General features: G+C 44.7%; 1 protein-coding gene across 5 annotated transcripts in view; it reads right to left on the bottom strand.

Annotated features, from left to right (window-relative positions):
- RIMS1 (regulating synaptic membrane exocytosis 1) overlaps positions 1-18,203 on the bottom strand; it is a 442,630-nt gene that overhangs the window by 260,171 nt on the left and 164,256 nt on the right. The window contains exon 7 of one of the 5 annotated variants that reach the window (XM_087438805.1): positions 3,992-3,995. The exons of the other annotated variants lie outside the window; for them this stretch is intronic. Coding sequence (XP_087294931.1) covers positions 3,992-3,995 — 4 coding nt within the window. The remainder of the gene's footprint in view (positions 1-3,991; positions 3,996-18,203) is intronic. 5 annotated transcript variants of the gene reach the window in all.

The following is an 18,203-nucleotide window of genomic DNA, read 5'->3' as shown; positions in this document are numbered from 1 at the left end:
GGCAGGCGTGACACACAGTAACAAGAGAACCTACAGCACAGTGCCAGCAGGCAGCACTCCCGCCATGAGGACGAGGAAGAGGCTAACCGACAGGGCAGTGCTGGCAGGGGAGGGCATGGTTACACAGGCAGGATGGTTGGGGAGACTGAGTGAGGAGCAGAGTCCTGAAGAACCTGGAGGAACGTGCCTGCCTGTCTGGGAGGGGGATTCCAGGCAGAGGGAGGAGGGTGCGCAGAGGCCCGCAGGAAAGAGCTTGGGTGGGGGCAGCAGGACAGAGTGCGGAGGGACCTGGGACAAGGTCACAGGCAAGTGATGTCAGGCAGACCTTCAGGACCAGAGGGGACTTTCAATCTCCTCTAAGTGGGAGGGGTGGCCAATGCAGGGTTCCGAGTGACTAACTGACCTGAGGAGGCTGAGAACTGAGGGGATCATTCTGTTGTGGAGATCAGACCACAAGCAAGCGTCCAGGGAGAGGCCAGCCACAGGGCTCTCTGACAGCATGCTTAGGGTGAGGGCGGTGAAGAAAAGTCAAGCTGAGGCTTGTTTCAAGCCGTCACACCAACATGAAGCATTATTTCAGCAAGTTTCTGGGGCCCACCCCATCTTTGACCACTTATTAGCTCTGTCACTTTAAGCAAATTATTTTACCTCCTTAAACCCTGAGTGTTAGGAACCAGATGTGTGTGCCCTCCCGGAAAGTCATGTGTTGAAGCCCTAACCCCTCACGTGGGGGATGTTTGGAGATGGTGCCTTTGGGAGGTGACTGGGTTTAGATGAGGTCATGAGGGTGGGGCTCTGTGACTGGATTAGAGCCCTGAGGAGAAGAGGAAGAGACCAGACCTCGAGGTCTCTCCACCACGAGGACACGTGAGAAGGCAGCTGTCTGCAAGCCAGAAGAGAGCTCTCTCCGGAGACCTTGATTTTTGCTTCCAGCCTCCAGAACCTCGAGAAATAGATTCCTGTTACTTAAGTCCCCCAGTGTGGGGCATCTGTCAAATGGGGGCGATGAAGTTGCTGTCCCACAGTGTTGCTGTGGGGCCAAACGAGAAGAGCTCAGCCAAGTCTGGTGCAGCCTTTGCCACACACCAAAGTGCTTAATAAACAGCAGTAATTAATGTAATTCAAAATATTCTCAAGTCATAATGATTAATATAAGGGTCAACTCCTAAGTATAAAAAGTTTTAAAAAATCCTTCAAGTTTCCCCGTGAATATTTAATATTACAAGAAATGTTGGTCACATATAATTACACTTGGGCAAACAGGTCACATGTTCACAAGAAACAAGCGAGTGATTGTAAAATTCATTTGCAGTTACATCACAGCATTTGAAGTAAGCAAAATTAATTCTAGTTTTTCAAATCATTGGTTGTTTATGTTTTTATTAAAAAATGTTTTACTTTTCTCCTATTTGAGTGGATATTTTAAAAGTCTAGTCTAAAAAGAATAGCCTTTGTGGTAGAATTCTGTAAAAACAACCCTTACTAATTAAATCAAAAAGTTATTCAGAGTTATTTGACAGATACAGACATAATTTATTTGGCCTTTTGTGCTATTTAGGTACCTGCAGATAGGATTTTTAGAGAACGGATGAGAATTGTGATCTGGGGCTTGTAAACATCCTGTTTTTATTAATCTATTCTTAGTAAAGCAGAATAGTCATTTTTAACTTCACTAATAATAATTTGTTAACCTCATTTCACGCCGGGAGGACCTTTCTTCACATCAGAGTCCAATCAGAAGTGGAAAGTGAAACTCACCATCATCAGAACAAGACACAAAGCAGCCTCTCTGGTCCCAAAGGATACTGTGAATCCCCTCAAGACCATCTCTGAGGGTGGACTCTGCCCTTCGGGAGGATCCCGCCCCTCCTCCCAGCCTCTCCTTTCCACACGGCTACGCACACCCCTGCAGAGCTCTGTTCGGCGTCAGGCCTCCTGTGTACGACATCAGTGATGGACATTCCACCCAGAGCTCAGTTCACACCCTTGGAAAGGGCTCACTGTACAGCCGGTCACCACCAAACTGCAGCAACAACATACATACTCTCATTACCTGCTCAGCCATCTTCAGGATGCTGGCCTGCCAGCGGACACAGGTTCCCCTCTAACGCTGATTTTTAACATCAGTTTTTTGTTTGTGTTTTTGTCTAGATTTGAAACAAAAGATCTATCAACAAAATAAAAATAACTATGAACACCAGCTATGTAATATGATCTATTAAGTGAATGAAGGTTGCTTTGTAGGTACTTTTGTTCATGAATCTTTTTAGTATATGTGGCCAGGGCCCTGCCTCTCTCTTAAGAGGACACCGTAAGAAGCCAAGGAGAACGGATCAGGGGGAGAGCCCCACTCCCTCACAAGTCACGTACAGGATGTGGGGGTTCTGAACCATTTTTGCGTTATGGACCCTTTGGCAGTCTACGGAATCTTCTCAGATTAATGATTTTAAGCATATATCATACATTATGTAGGACAGTAAAGGAAACCAATTCTCTTGAAAATTTATCAGAGTACTAAAAAAACCCAAATTTATAATGTAGTAATATGTGTGGTCACTTTAAGTTCTTGGACACATAAAGGAGAATTTTTTTTCTTTGAAATAAACAGGGAATATAATATTCTGATGTTTATTTAATGGGTCAAAGCAACTGCCTGCAGAGTGATGTTCATAGGCTCATGGTGCTAACAGATGAGCAACTGTGGGCAGGGAAGTCAACTCCATAGAGGCGGGCAGAGCTGGGCACACCCAGGGCGCTCACTCCTAGAATACGAGGTTCTGTTTGGTGACCCCAGAAGCCGCTCTTTGTGTCTGGTCATTTGACCGGTACACCAGAGTTAATGTGCCTGCCTTTGTGAAATTTAATATGGCATTTTTCAACAATGAGAAGCAATTAGACACTCAATATTAAATTTCACATGAAAGAAAAATAGCTGAGAAATGTCTGATATCTGGCTCTAGATATCAAAATCCATCTTTTGGCATGAGAAGTATTTTTATCTCTACTGAGTTTTGGGCTTGTATTTTGAATTCATCTCAGTGGAAAATTCACGTTGTATTCAGTGTTTTTCTCTCTATTCTGCTAAGCAATGAATCCCAGTTTTAACCTTCAAGTATTTGTTCTGATTTCATCCAGATAAGTGTTCAGCTCTGCAAGGATATGATTTGCATCTTATTTCTACGAAGAGCCAATACAGATTTGCACAAGAGACATTTAGAGTGACAAGAGCTGAGACACAAAGGATGAAATTCCCAGTTTAAATTTTGCAGGTGCTAAAAAACAAAAACAAAAACAAAATGGAATGGATGACAAAATACCAATGCTGCTCAAGAAAGGAGCATAGGTTTAAAGAGACATGGCTATTTCACACCATCTTCTTCACAGACACAGCTCTAAATATCCTTCTGAAAGCTCAAAAAGCTATTTCTCTATTAATTTTGCCTTCTCAAAGTTTGTAAAACAATAAATAACGTTCTACGTTTCTGGAAGGACCAGGGAATAACAAAAAATATGTTTAGCCACATTCTGGTCAGCGGGGGCTGTATTTTGTCCACTGACGTATCCCAAGCAGCCAGAACAACGCAGAAGTTCAACAAATATTTGTTGAATGAGTGTTGGTGAGTTGTTTTTAAGCTGGAACAAGCCAGTTTAAGAAATTTCCAGTAACTCCTCTTCTGACTGAATCACCCAGAAATTAAGCTACTGTAGAGAGGAACTGACGCTGGTTTTCCTGTTACTGGGCCGGGAGCTCCCTGAGGGCAGGAACCTTTATTTTATTCATCTTCGTAACTTCTTGCACTGCATTGTGGTTTCCCATAGTACGTGCTCCTTAAGTATTGAATGAATAATGGATGAATGCTGTTCCAGCAAACATTTTTTTCTCTCCACCATACGCATCTCCTAACTTTCCCCTCCTTGACTGATAACTGCTCACGCCGGTCTCCTCACCCAGAGCCTCAGTGTTCTTACCACCGCCGACCCAAATTAAAACCAATCTTTATAGTGTTCAGAGCCCATCTCCTTCCTGAAGTCTTCACTGATCCCACTCTCTTTGAACGACTATAGAATTTCAGTCTATATATCACTCCTCCTGATGTTTTATGTGTTTATGTCTTGTTTGCAAAGCTCCTTTGTGTCCCCAAGTCATATCATGGATTCCCTTTGCATCCTTCATAATTATAAACAGAATATTCTGCAAATACTCGATGCTCAATGAACACACAGGGAATATCAAAATGCAGGCATGGCATAAAATTATTCTGTGACACTTAGTGTTGAGAGAGATCTTACATGCAATTTAATCTAAATTCCCTTCTGATCCTGGAATCCCCAGCAACATCCTGACTCAGAGTTCTCCCAGGCTCTATCTACACCTTCCAGGGAGATAAAGGAATTACCCTGTGAGGCAGATAATTCCACAACTGAACGATAATTAGTGTAAGTATTTATTTATATTGAGGCTAATATCCTGCACTCTCCACCTATATCTGGCTTTACCCCTTTGGCCCACACTGAATAAACCTAATCCTTTTCCCACATGATATTAATCCAAATATCTGAGGAGTATTATCTGTTATGTCCCCACAGAGCCTTCTCTTCCTCAGGCTAAATCATTTATCATCTGGCATGATTTTGTATCCATTCGCTACCTTAATAGCTCCCCTTGAAAATACTTCAGATATCTCTTCCATCCTGAAAGTAGGACACTCCAAACGGAAATCAATTATTTAGGTGTAATCTTAGCATTCCTTATTTTATACACTACACTCCTATTTAAGGTCCACAGCACGTTCTATTTTTAGTGGTCATAATCACACAATTGACATCTATTTGAACTTACTGTCAACTAAAATTCCTATGTCATTTGTACATGTCTGAAAGCTAAATTGCTCATAATTGTGTGGTTGTTTTATTCAGGCCAACATGTAGGACCTTACTATCCTAGCTCTTGTATCTCATCTTGCTAGATTTGGCCCATGTCTCCATAGTGACAAGAACCTTTTGGACAGTAAATATCTCATCTAACTTACTCTTTTTCCCAGATTCATATCTTGTGACATATGTAGTGAATATTCTCTTTCCATCACAGGGATAAGCAATCTTTTTCTGTAAAGGGCAAGATAGTAAATATTTATGCTTTGCAGGCCATACAGCCTCTGTCTGACTATTCAACTCGCTGCCATTGTGGGAAAGCAGGCGTGGATAACGCAAAACCAACAAGGACAACTGTGCTTTATTTGTACACACCAAAATATGAATTCCATGTAACTCGCAAGTGTTATGAGGTATTATTCTTCTTTTGCTTTTCTTTAATCTTTTAAACATGTAAAAGCCACCCTGACCTCATAAGCCACACAAAGAGGTGGTGGGCTGGCCCATGGGCCATGGTTTGCTGACTCCTGGTCTGAGTCATTACTGAAAGTGACGTGAAGGACAGGCCTTCGTCAAAGCCCTTGATGTGCACCAAGAAACTTCTCCCAGGTCAGTCCCTTACAACTCAGGCTCAGCGATAAAACACTGAAGAGCATGTAGAAAGACAGAACCTGGGGTCTCCCCCAAAATTGGGTTCAGTGGCTCAGGAGAGAGGCCGGGGACTGTCTATCCTGAAAATGCTCCCTGGAGGTTACTCTTGTGCAGCACAAGTTCTAAAACTGGACTTCACTGTTGTTAACAAGAATTTTTTATTTTCTGTTGAAGAGTACCTTTACTGCTTTATGGCGAAGTGCTGGGAATAGAGTGGTAAGCAACACGGGCAGAGCATCCACCTTATAGACTTCACTATAGGCTCACTGTGTGTAGAAGTAATTTACTACAGTGCCCTTCCCCCAGTCGACTGAAAGCTCCTTAGTGCTGACACTGCTGTGTCATTCATCATCAGAGATCAATAAGTGTTAATCAACGAAAAGGTATTAAAATAAGTCATATGTTTTTCCATTTTGTCTATTTCAAAATGGCAGATTTCAACCTATTTCATAAAATGACCCGAGAATTGTCTGTGTATGTACATTTTTACACACTATCTTGCGCACCATTATAGTCTTAGTACCTAGGAGCGTGCCTAGCACATAGTGGATATCCAAGCACGTTACCTGAATAAATAAATTAATGTAAGAGGATGATATGCAAGGTGCTAAAGGAGAAAAGGAGAAGCTATGACAAACAAGAGGACTGTGTCAAATTAAAACGCATCCTGAAACTTCTGAAAACATGACTAAAGTGCAAGACCTGGTTTCCAGGGAGCAGCAATTCATGCAGCTGTCTGAGCACCCGGTCAGCACCCTCCCGCCACTCCCCAACACATGCAAACGAAACCGAAGCAAACCAACCACGATCAAAGGACAAAAGCAAGAAAGCCTGGATGGAGAGGAGGGGTCCTGGCTGCCCTACCGGCCTCAGACACACTTTTCATCCCGTGCCTCAGTTCACTAGTGAAACAGGGAAACCACGTGACTGGCCCCACACCCAAAGATGCCGTGAGAACGAGAGAGATGGCCTCCCCTCTCAGGAGCATCAGGGAGGAGGAGGGTTCTGGTCAGCAATCATGGGTGCGGATCACAAGGTGGGCCACGTCAGCGCCCGCGCTCAGGAGGTAAAGCGCTGGTTTGCATGTTCAACAGAAACAGAAACAATTGGGGCCTCTTGAGAAATCCTGAAACATATATTTTCCATTTTACCGTTGCCGCAGCACTAAGCTGCAGAGTTAACAGCTTCCTCAAATAATTTCAATCTGGCTTTTTCGCAAGCACTTTTTGATTTGTCCTTACAGACTCCACAAGCCATCGGAGACCTCGGGTGGAGAACTCGGCCAGCGAGCTGTGGTCTTCCAGCTGCCTGACGGCTCAGGCCTTCAGCTGCCTCCCGCTCTGCACCGCCACAGCGGAAGCTGCTGCGATTTCAGAGTCGTCCGCCACAGCAGCCCCGACAGCTGCAAAGCACCAGCGCTGCTGGCCCTCTCAGAGCAGTAAAGCCAGCAGCAGGGAAAATGAGGCGTAGCTCCCGTTTCTCCCCCAGCTCAGAACAGCGTTCAACTCCTGCTCCCACAGCACGACGATGGCGCATTCCCGCCTTAGCTGTGACAGCCACTGTGACCTCCACTGTACTTCATTAACTGCCTTATTCCCAACCCTCACCATCTACTGCAGCCTGGACTGCTCTCTAGATTCGCCATTATTTCTGGAGCTTTCTTCCCCTTCTGCTTGCTCAGTTCAGTCCCTTTCAGCCCCAGGGCTGGTGGCTCCTTGTAAATTCATCACAGACATTGCCTCTTCTTGTTCATCACTGATGACACTGTCGCAGACCTGTCACCTCTCCTGGATCTTTTCATTCCTTCCAACTGTTTCTGCCTCATTTACTGTCCCCACCCCATCATCTCTGCCAGCTTTATTACTCCCTGCTTTCTCTGCTGCACCTGTCTTCTGCCTTTGAGGACAACTCGAAAAGACCCACAATTAGCACCTAAGAATGAAGGAAAGATTTTATCTACTAGTACTTAAGCATAGTGAAATTTCGTGAGCGAAATTGTGTCAAATTGGCTTGCATAATAACTCAGCATACCATATAGACTGAAAATCAGTAAAAAAAAAAAAAATTTAAAAACCCTACAAATAAAGGTCAAAAGGAAGAAGAGCTGAAGCTGTTTTCCTGGCAGTGACAGGGAGGCGGACGGAGCACAGGATCACGCTGGACGTCTGGTTCTAGCACGGCAGATACTGTGGACCAGCTCCTGCCCCATGCGATGTTGTGCCTTCTTCCAGGTAGGAACACTACGCAGTAAAGGAAGAAGAGCACCTACTGGGCTGTGACATTGGCCAGATCACACTTGCTGTCAGAAGAGTGGCGACCTTTCCATTCAATCACCTTGTGCCGCATGGTCACTGGACACAGACACGAGAGTTTGGGCCAACTCTGAGCTTCTAAGATAATGCCATTGTGGCAAGTTATACGTCGTTCTAACCCCTCGGTCACCCCCTCTGTGAAATGGAAACGTTGACCTAACAGACGTCGTGGGGGATACATAAGTAAACTTAAGTGAACGTGCCTGACTTACAATAATGAGAATTTAACACGTTCTGATCTTCCAACGCATGTCATTAGAAAGGTAAAGGGCAACAGCTAAGATTTATGAGAGCTCAGTATGCTCCAGGCTGCATGCAATTTCTATTCATTAATTCATTTTTTTCAACAAATCTATATTGAAAATCCATCACATGCGAGGTCTGTCGTGGGCACTGGGGATGTGGTGTTGAATAAGACAAGTTCCTGAACTCAAAGGGCAGACACTTTAGATGGGGGAGGACACACAAACAAACAAACAGTCACATGATAAATGGCAGGTGCTGTGGTCGCTGAGTAAATGGCCAGAGAGTGGCCAGGCATGTAGGGGGCCTATTTAGATGAATTATCCTGAAAGGGCTTGACCCCTCCCTTCACAGGAAATGCATTTGAACAGAGACGTAAATGCGGAGAGGAAGCAAGTTGTGTAAAAGTCTAAAGGAGAATATTCTGGGTAGCGCAACAGCAAGAACAAAGCAGTGAGACAGGAATGAGCTTGATATAACTGATAACAGTGGGAAGGCTGGTGGGCAGAGGCAGCAAGAGTGAGGGGAAGAAGATGAGTACACAGCTAGGGCCAGATGCAGTTAGGGCCTTCATCAGCGAAAAATTGCCTGGATTTTTTTCTTGGTAGGTCACTCTGGCTGCTGTTGGGAGGGAAAAAGTCTGTATATGGTCAAGAGTGGGGCCAGAGAGACCAGTTAGGAAGTTATTGCAATTGCCCTGGTCAAGAGGATGGAGCCTTAGACTAGGATGATAGCAAGGAATGCACTGAAAAGGTCAGATTCAGGACTTACTTCAAAGGTGGAGCTCATAGAATCTGCTAACGGATGGGCTGCAAGGTGTGAGTGAATGAGAGGATTCAAGGGTGAATCCTCAGTTTATGACCCGAGGAACTGGGTAAGTTACAGGGATTAGAAAGTCAGAAAAGGAGCTTATTTGAGGGGAAAAATTCAAGAGTAGGGTCCAGGGCATTTTAAGTCTGAGATGCCCCCCCAGACGTCTGAGTGAAGATTTGAATAAGCAGGTATGCGTTTCTAGACCTCAGGAAAGGGGCTTAGGCTGGAGCCGCAAATGTGCAGCCTCCTGCATGCTCACATTGCTCTAAGACGTAGAGATGACGACTATCTCCATTTCACAGAAGAGGAAACAGGCTTAGAGAAACCACATGGTTCGCTTCCGAGCACAGAGAGAGATTAAAATGAAAACAAGGGAGAAGAAGGACCCAGATAGTTTACAAATAGCTGGACTTTATCTGTGCTGGCTGGGTGGACAAACCTACATACACTTAATAGGAAAAATCTGAAAATGCACGATGTCAGACAAACTCAGTTACTGGCCGAGATTCACGTATAGCGTTAATTATTACACTGAATGACCTGAAAAAGAACACTCCAGTTCAGTCAGTGAAGTGCAAGGGGATATTTCATTAAGTCACAAATATATGAGGCGCAATCTGCCACGGATGCACCTGGAAAGTAAAGAATAAAATTAAAGAAGCCAAATATTTTACGTTGCTAACTACAGATCAAAAGGAACATTGAAATTCATAAATATGTAAGAAGATAGTCATGAATCATTTATCTCACTGTGTGTCTCTAAACTGCACCTAAATATCTCCAGAAAGGGGGTTGTCTAAACCCTGGGTGTAGCGTGACTTTCTCCATGGTCCCACCTGCAAATATAGACTCACCTTTGAGAATGAACTGAATAGTGCGGAAACTCTCTTCTTCCTGTACCTGATCTTGGAGTATTCCCAACACAATACAAAGTTAGTTGTATTATCAGGACCCAACATCCCTTTCCTCAGCCTCTCATTCTATTGTTTCTCTCTCGACATCATTTCTGAGAACTTTTTAGCATGTGATTATTTAGCAACTGCTTTCTATACACTATATATACACTATCCACTATATATACACTATCCACTATATATATATACACTATGCAACTACAGCATGTTTGGGTACAAGCACAGTTTCTAGGCCTGACAGCCTGGATGTGAGCCTCCACCCCACCACTCACAGCAACAAGATTAAAGGCGAGTCATATAACCTCCCTGTGCTGTATGGAAATTCCCATCCGTGAAACAGAGATGATAATTGAATCTTCCTCATAGGTTACCAAGAGGGTTAAATGAGATAATAGAGGTAAATCCTTGATAAGGTACCTGGCATAGAGTAAGGAGTTAATATATGTTTGCTGTTATGATTGTTGTCATCACTATTATTTTTACATGTACTTAGGATTCCATGAGGCCCTTGTCTCCTTTTCTCTAGGAGAGGAAGAAACAATTTAACTAACAAAATGCTAAACATTTCTGAGAAGTACAATTTCCAAAACCAGTCACTTGTAAAATTTTAACCTTTCAAAGGATTCACTGTTTAGAAGTCTTTTGCAATTCCTGTTAGTGAAGCTGGGCGGAGTTCTTCTGACACATATGTCTTCAGGAGATCATCGTGGGACATCATGATTCGACATCACATAACATAATGCCCCCTGCCAGGTTCCTGGTGATCCTGGCAGCACCAGAGACGAGCCTTGTGAGAAGGTGGTACCTGTTCGGCACCACAGAATCACTCCCAGGCTCGGGTGTGGAGTAACACCGTGCAACTCCAAATTGCCCACTTTCTCCTCCACGTTAACCCACAGAAGACGTCCCTGGACCTTTCCCCGGGTGTGCTCTCTAATCACAGACAGTCAATAACTGATGACAGCAGCATAATTCAGAATAGCACAATAAACAGACATTTAAACAGACTTCACATAAATGCCTTCATACCACTGCCCTCTCTTATACACTGAGCGTGGGTAACACTGTTCATGCTTTAAAGAGGAGCCTGTGGTGCAAGATGACATACCCCATGCCTGTGTTACAGCAAACATGTCTCCAAAAGGCACACGTGGGCACAGACAGCAACACAGAGCAGGCGTTGAACGTCCAAACCATGTCCCCAAACCCGATTCATCATTTAACTTTCTTTCAAACAGAACTTCACACCAGTATTTACACAAGAGGCTCTCAGGTGGTCCTTCAGAGCCCAGCCCCCGCCCCCCGATCACCTCTCATTCCCACTCTCATATGCTGCAAAAACTTTTTTAAACTTCATGATCATAGAGATAAAGAAAATTAAAGTCTAGCTCTTTTATTTGCCAGGTGAAGCCCAGTGAGGTTATGTCACTTGATCAAGGTGACACCTCGCTGTGATGGGACCACAATGTCATAGCCTGCGTTCCAAGCTTTCTACCTAGTCAGCTCATCTCCTTCCCTTGATGTAAACCTCCTTTCTCTCTCTCTCTCTCCTCTTCTCCGCCCCTCTGCCTCCCTTCTTTTAGCTAATTTGCCAACCTCTTCCTATGTCCCTAGCACCATTCCAGGGCCATAGGGGTGACACGCCACACGCCTTGGGAACCCTGCACTCTTAGGTTTCCTGTCCAGAGAGTGGTAAGAACATTGAACAGGCTACTTGAGATAGAGTATGATAGGTGCCATCATGGGGAGACACGGTGTTCCTACAGGGGCAAGCAGGCAAGAGCGACCCTGACAGACACATGAGGAGTCACAGGAGAGGAAAGCCGTGCAGGCATCTGCTTGATGGATGAACCGGAAACACTAACAGAAGAGACGGAGGAAGAGTGTCCTGGCAGAGGGAATAGCATGTGCGAGGACCAAGACGTGAGAAAGCTCAGGTAGAGGAGGAAATTCAGGATGGCTAAGCAGGAGTCCAGGAGGGGCAGGGACAGCTGGAGGGGAGTTCTGCCTTGCAGGGGACACATCTCGGTCTTATCCATGTCTGACTGAGAGGAGATTCAGGTGAGATTTTGGAGTTGATGCTGGAATGGGTTGGGGGGCTGTTGGGATGGAGGGAACGTATTCTGCATGTGAGAAGGACATGAAGGGCAGAGAGTCATGGGCTGAATTATGTCCCCTCAACAATTCATATGTTGAAGTCTTAACCCCAATACCTCTGAATGTGACCATATGTGGAGATAGGACCTTTATAGAGGTAGTTAAGTTAAAATGCAGCCCTCAGGGTGACCCCACTCCAATATGACTGGTGTCCTTACAAAAAGAGGAAATTTGGATACAGAAACTTACAGAGGGGAGACAATCTGAAGACACAGGGAGAAGATGACAGTCTACAAACCAAGGAAGAGGCCTGGGACAGACTCTTTCCTCACAGCCCTCAGAAGGAACCAACCCTGCCCAACACCTTGACCCCAGACTTCCAGCTCCCAGAGCTGGGAGAAAATAAATTTCTATTGTTTAAGTTCCCCAGCCTATAATACTTTGCTATGGCAGCCCTAGAAAACAGATTTTGGTTTTTATAGATAAAACTAATACAAACTAGCACCTGGATGAGATTCGAGATGCGGGCAATGGCAAAATCATTAAAAACCAGATTAAGACATGTGGACGCCACCTGGAGTAAAGCCCAGTCACCGCCTGGAACCAGACGCTCCCAGACGGCTGGTCCCTCCTCCATCTACTGCATACAGACTAGCTCTGAGGTGCTCGAGTCTCTGGGCCCTGTCCCTCCCTCGGTCAGCTTCTCGCCAGCTGACAACACCCATTCGTTCCCTCAGGGCCTGAGGGTGAGCCGAGTCCTGCTCTGGTTATACCGGCTCCTCCATTCTTGAACTTCGTGTGCCTCCTCAGTGCTGTCGGGGTCTGTGATCTTCCAAGGATTGTCTCAGGGATTGTCCCTCCCCTGCGTCGGCCAGTGCGGGCCACGATTCCCAGCTCCAGCCCTCGCACTGCTTCGCCCGAGGGCTCCTCTGACCACGGGAGCCCGCTCCGTCTGGAGTACAGAGCTGTCCTGAAGCAACGGGGAACATGCACTCTGCTCCCTCATCCCGTCTAGTGAGGTAACTCTGAGGCCTGAGTAGTCACATTGTTCCCAGGGTTTCTTTACTGGAGTTAAGTTCACCCTTTGTCTTCCTTCTCTGACCGGTTGTTATGGGTGGAATTGTGTCCCCTAAAAAAGATATGTTGGCATCCTAACCCCTAGTACCTCAGCATGTGACTTTATTTGGAAACAGGGTCTTTACAGAATAATCAAGTTAAAGTGAGGCCATTAGAGTGGGCCCTAATCCAATATGACTTATAAAAAGAGGGAATTTGGCCATAGAGACAGACAAGTACAGAAGGAAGATGATGTGAAGACACAGGGAGGATGCCAGGGAAGACAAGGGTTGCAGCAATGCGTCCTCAGGCCGACGAGCCCATGAGGCTTCCCGAAGCTCAGAGAAAAGCACAGACCAGTTACTCCCCAACACTGTCAAAGGGAGCATGGCCCCACCCGCACCTCCATTTCCGACTGCTGACCTCCAGAACGGCGAGACAACACACTTCTGCTGCTGCCGGCCACCCAGTCCTGGTCCTTTGTCACCACAGCCTGGGAAACGTCAACCCTCCTTGCTTCTGCTTCCTCCATGCCCCAAAGAGACTATCTGTACTGGAGCTGTACATCTCACGGTCCTCTTAACTGAGGTGTATTTCCCCGATGAGATTGTAAGGTCCTTCAGAAAAAATACTGAGCATTCTGCTGTTTCTAACCTTTCTGATTATTAGAAAAATATTCTCCCTATAGTCAGTCATACAGCCATAAATATATAAAATATATACATATTTGTTGTTAGTGCCATTGAGTGGATTCCGACTCCTATTGACCCTGTGGACGGCAGAGCGGAACCCTGCCTAGTCTTTCGGCGCCATCCTCTCAGCTTCCGGCCCTGTATCAGACAAGGCTCCCTGCTATTCACGGGGTTTTCAAGGTCAACTTTTTTAGAAGTGGGAGCCAGGTCCTTCTCCCTACTCTGTCTCGTCTGGAAGCTGCGCTGACACCTGTCCCCCATGGGGGACCCTGCTGAGTCCCCGGTGGCAGAGCTTTCAGCATCACAGCCACACACAGTCGCCAAAATGTGACAACCAACAGATGGGTGGTGTCATTCCTTGACCAGGAAGTGAACTGTGGCCACAGCGGTGAGAGGGCAGAATCTTAACCACTAGACCACACGGACGGACCTTGAGGGCGTTGTTCTAAGCGTAATAAGTGAAACAGAGAAAGACAAATATGGTATGATCTCACTTATATGTGGAATCTAGAAAAACAAAGTCATCAATATAGAGAACAGATGGGTGGTTTCTAGAGGTGAGGGGTGGAGGGGTGGGTGAAACAGGTGAAAGTGGAAACAAAGAACAAAAAAAGCAAAGAGAAGGGAGAGAGGAAGGAGGGAAGGAAAGAGTGAGGTGAGAGGAAGCGGTAAAGGGCTCCTAGGATCCAGGCAGCTTGCTGCACAGAAACACAGGTAAATGGGAAACCATCCAACAGGTGGGACCAGTGCTGGGAAAGTGCCAGTTCACCGTCGTGTCACAAGGACAGAAGCATCACACTCAGTCTCCTCATTAATCCTTGTTTCCTTTAACACAATAAGAAATATTAAGAAATGAACAGAAAAAAACTGAGTCCCTGATAAAAAATTTCTGGACATTCCAAAGAGCCTTAAAAGATGCTGCATAAGTTCAAACACTACTCATCGCAGGTGGTCCGGGTCCGCTGAGAGATCTAAGGTGCCAAGATGCAGTGTGCACGTTCCCACTCCGGCCAGAGGTCGGGCACGGGTGTCCCTTTGGCTCTTGCTGACACAGCTGCAAGAAATGATCATATTTATGCACCATGTAATGAATGCATTCATGAGAATGCAGTTGTCTCTGTCTTTAAAAACAATTAAAGATTCCCTCTGAGGAAAATAAAAACGTTATTGTTACAATCCTTTCTAGAATCACTGGTAACAGATTTAAAACATTAAAAGACAAATTCTGTTCATTGAACATTATGAATGCAAGCGCTGACTGATGTTGGCAGCTTTCTTCATTTTGCAGTCAACTGTTCGCTCTGAGATGCTGAGAGAGAACAGCTCTCCCCCACTCTCCCTCCACCACCACCTTATCCGTACTCTCCTAAAAACCTAGAGGGGAGTGGGGAGATGCAGGACACAGGCTTTGGGAAGAAGACAGGCAAAGCCAGAGAGCTGGGGACACACGCTGCCTGGTGAGGGTGACCACATGAGACACAGCAGATGAATCTACTGATGGACACCATGCGGCTGTCAACACCTACTTTATATGTAACACATTCTAATGTGAGCACATGCTTCTGAGTCAGTGACCATGAGCAATGACTAGCCCAATAAACTGTATAACGGACAGGAATATTAAAAAAAAAATTGTTGTAATATTTTAAAAGCCGCCTTCTATGAGCCACAAATTCCCAGTCAAGCTTCACGCTTAATCCTGCTAACCTAAAATTTAACACCACATATAATTTAGAAGTAACAGTTTTTCCTATAGTTTGGACATGAGACTATTACAATGTCGAGAAAGATATGTCACTGGTATTTCATAATTCCTTCTGAGTTATTTTCGTACATGAGAGCTATAAAGAACCAAGCTACATCATGGTAATTACCAAAAAAATATTAAACAGCAAGGTCTAATATTTGATTATACAGAAGGCTCTAGAGCTCTTAATAATCACAAACTTCACAAAAGTCAATATTTTAAGTACCCATATCTATCATCTACCTAATGAAAAATGCAAACATAAATATCAACGTCCATGTCTCAGAGGATGTTAGTTACATAAAGAACATTGGAACAAAGAAGAAAATGTTCTCATTCAACAAATAATTATTGAGTGCCAAATAAGCATAAGGAACTGTGCCGAGTACACATGGTATTCTAACCGGGCAAGATTCAGACCCTACCTAGTATTTGAGATCCGTCTTGAGCGCACATAATCTCCACATAAAGTTGTCACACGCCTGGATCTGAAAGTCAGACAAATGGGCATTACGAGTGTCGAGGGAAGATCACGACCCACCTTGGCTGTTCAGGGAAGACATGATTGAGACACAACCTTTAACAGGATCTGAAAGGATGGGTTTGGGATTCACTCACGAAGGTGGATGAGAGGGAACGTGAGGGAGAGGGAAAGTGGTGGAGTGTGGGAGCACAACCTGAGATTCAGTGACCAGGAGCCCCTGACTGGAACAGTGGTGCCTGGTGGTGAGCATCAGAACAGTCAGGATGGGGAGACCTCGAAGTCCATGCACCACGCCATGGACGGTGCCTGGAAGGTCTCTGGTGGGTGCGGCATGTTTACTGGGCTGCACTCAGAAGTTTAACCTGGAGCCAGAGTGTAGGGCGGCTGGGGGCAGTGAGTGTCTGGATCAGAGTCGCAAACTTAGGCCCTCGTCAAGGCCAGGAGGATTCTGCAAAAAGCAGCCCTGGGGAGCCATTCTAGCCACAAGAGATTTGGCAGGTCCAATTCTGCCTGGTATGCCAGTACTTCCAGAAAAAGGGGAAATCTAGATTTTGATGTGAACCTGTCTCATAGATGTCAAATAACCCAAAAGGAACTTTTTATTGATTGATTAATTGATTGATTGATGATTGAAAACTGAATTTGGTCCATGCGCTGCCAACTTTCAACAGGATCACCAGAAACACGGATGCTAGAATGATCTTGCCATTAATTAATATGGCCTCAAATTGGATGGTGGCAGGCATTATCATACACCTAACCATTCTTATTTATAGCTTAATCAATTGATGAATTAGCTTTTAATACATAGTAGCTAAATCTAAGCCAATATGATTTACAAGGAATTTAAAAATGCCTGGTAGAAGCATGTCACAGTTATATAAAATTATGAAAGATACAGCTCGCATGAAAAAACCTAATGAAACCAAGTCACAGTTACATCAGATCATTGAATATTCCATATATGTGCCCCCAGTGATAATCATGAACTTAAAATTAGAAACAATAAGTTGAGAAGTCAGTGAGGCGAGAAAAGTATGTTGTCTTGAGTGAAGATTCTGTTTACTATAACTATTAATATATTAAAATGACTGATTAAATTAATAGTGCAATTTTAATCCTTTCAACATGCAGTCAGGAGGCTCTCTCCCACAGCTAGTTTTAATAATGCAAATATTTCCAATACTTAGTATATAGAAAAAGAGATCAGCTGGTGCTATTTTAATATATTTTCAGGCCAAGGGTGCTACTTCCACGGATTATGTGAAGCAAAATGACCTTCCTGAAATCCTCTTTGTCTCTCTCATATTCACGTTAAGCTTTTCATTAGGTAAGCTCGTACAATTAGGGACGTCTTTGGCAAAAAGTAAGATAAAGGAGCCTCTGCCTGGGTCCACAGTCCTGCTGTCAATAATCCAGAAAAGAAGTTTTCAGTGAGGAACCAGAACCTAGAGGAGGAGACTGAACCAGGAGAGGAAAGAGCAGTTTCTCTCTGGTCTTCCCTCTCCTCTGCTCAGATTTCTAGGAGGTAGAGGCATCTGAAGGGGCTCCCACAAGGCACGGGGGAAACAAGACGGACTCAGTCTAGTGGAAACACCCCGAGAACCTGGCAGGCAACCCACACCCAGAAGGGCTTCCAAAATGAAGATGAATAAATGCTATTCTGTAACCAGATTACCAAGACCCTCGTCACTTTCCATGTAGCATCCATCTAATCTCAGAGCCTTTTGCGAAATTTGTTTACGTGATAGAGATGGGGATCAGCTCTGAAAAAAGGACTCATGCAGAAAGTCTGCCTATACAGAGCTTCTCCAAGGCCAGTCTGAGGATTTCAATGGCAGTGAATGAGAAGTCCCCTGAGGCGAGGGGACTCTTGGGAATAAGGGTCAAGGTCAGAAAGTCACCCTGTGAAAACCCTTTTCTCTTTACAAATGTTACAAGATCAGGGTTTGATTTTATAATTTTTTAAGAGAGAACCAGTGGGTTTCCCTAAAACTTATCCAACGTTAGAGGAATCAAGTAAGTATTTTACAAGTTCATGAGATCATTGGAAATATTTTGTTAGGAAATCTTGATTTATTTCTAGGCATCCACACATCTGTCCCCATACTGTCCTCTGCACAGGTGGGAATTCAAATCTTGTTCTCAGCAGTTATAATAGCGGCTCCTGAGGCTGGTGTCTAAACCATGAAAACCTTTACCAAGGGTCACCGTTGTCCTGGCTTGCTGGGCCGGTCCCTGTTGAAGTTTCTTGGTGTAATTACGATTGGTGCTCCTTTTTCTCTCAAAAGTGTCCCAGTTTGGACCATGAATTATATAATC

This window comes from Ceratotherium simum, chromosome 13 (genome assembly GCF_057802395.1).
Source record: "Ceratotherium simum simum isolate JZ-2026a chromosome 13, ASM5780239v1, whole genome shotgun sequence".
NCBI lineage: Eukaryota > Metazoa > Chordata > Mammalia > Perissodactyla > Rhinocerotidae > Ceratotherium > Ceratotherium simum.
The sequence above is the reverse complement of the archived record's forward strand: the minus strand, read 5'-3'. Positions and strand labels throughout refer to the sequence as shown.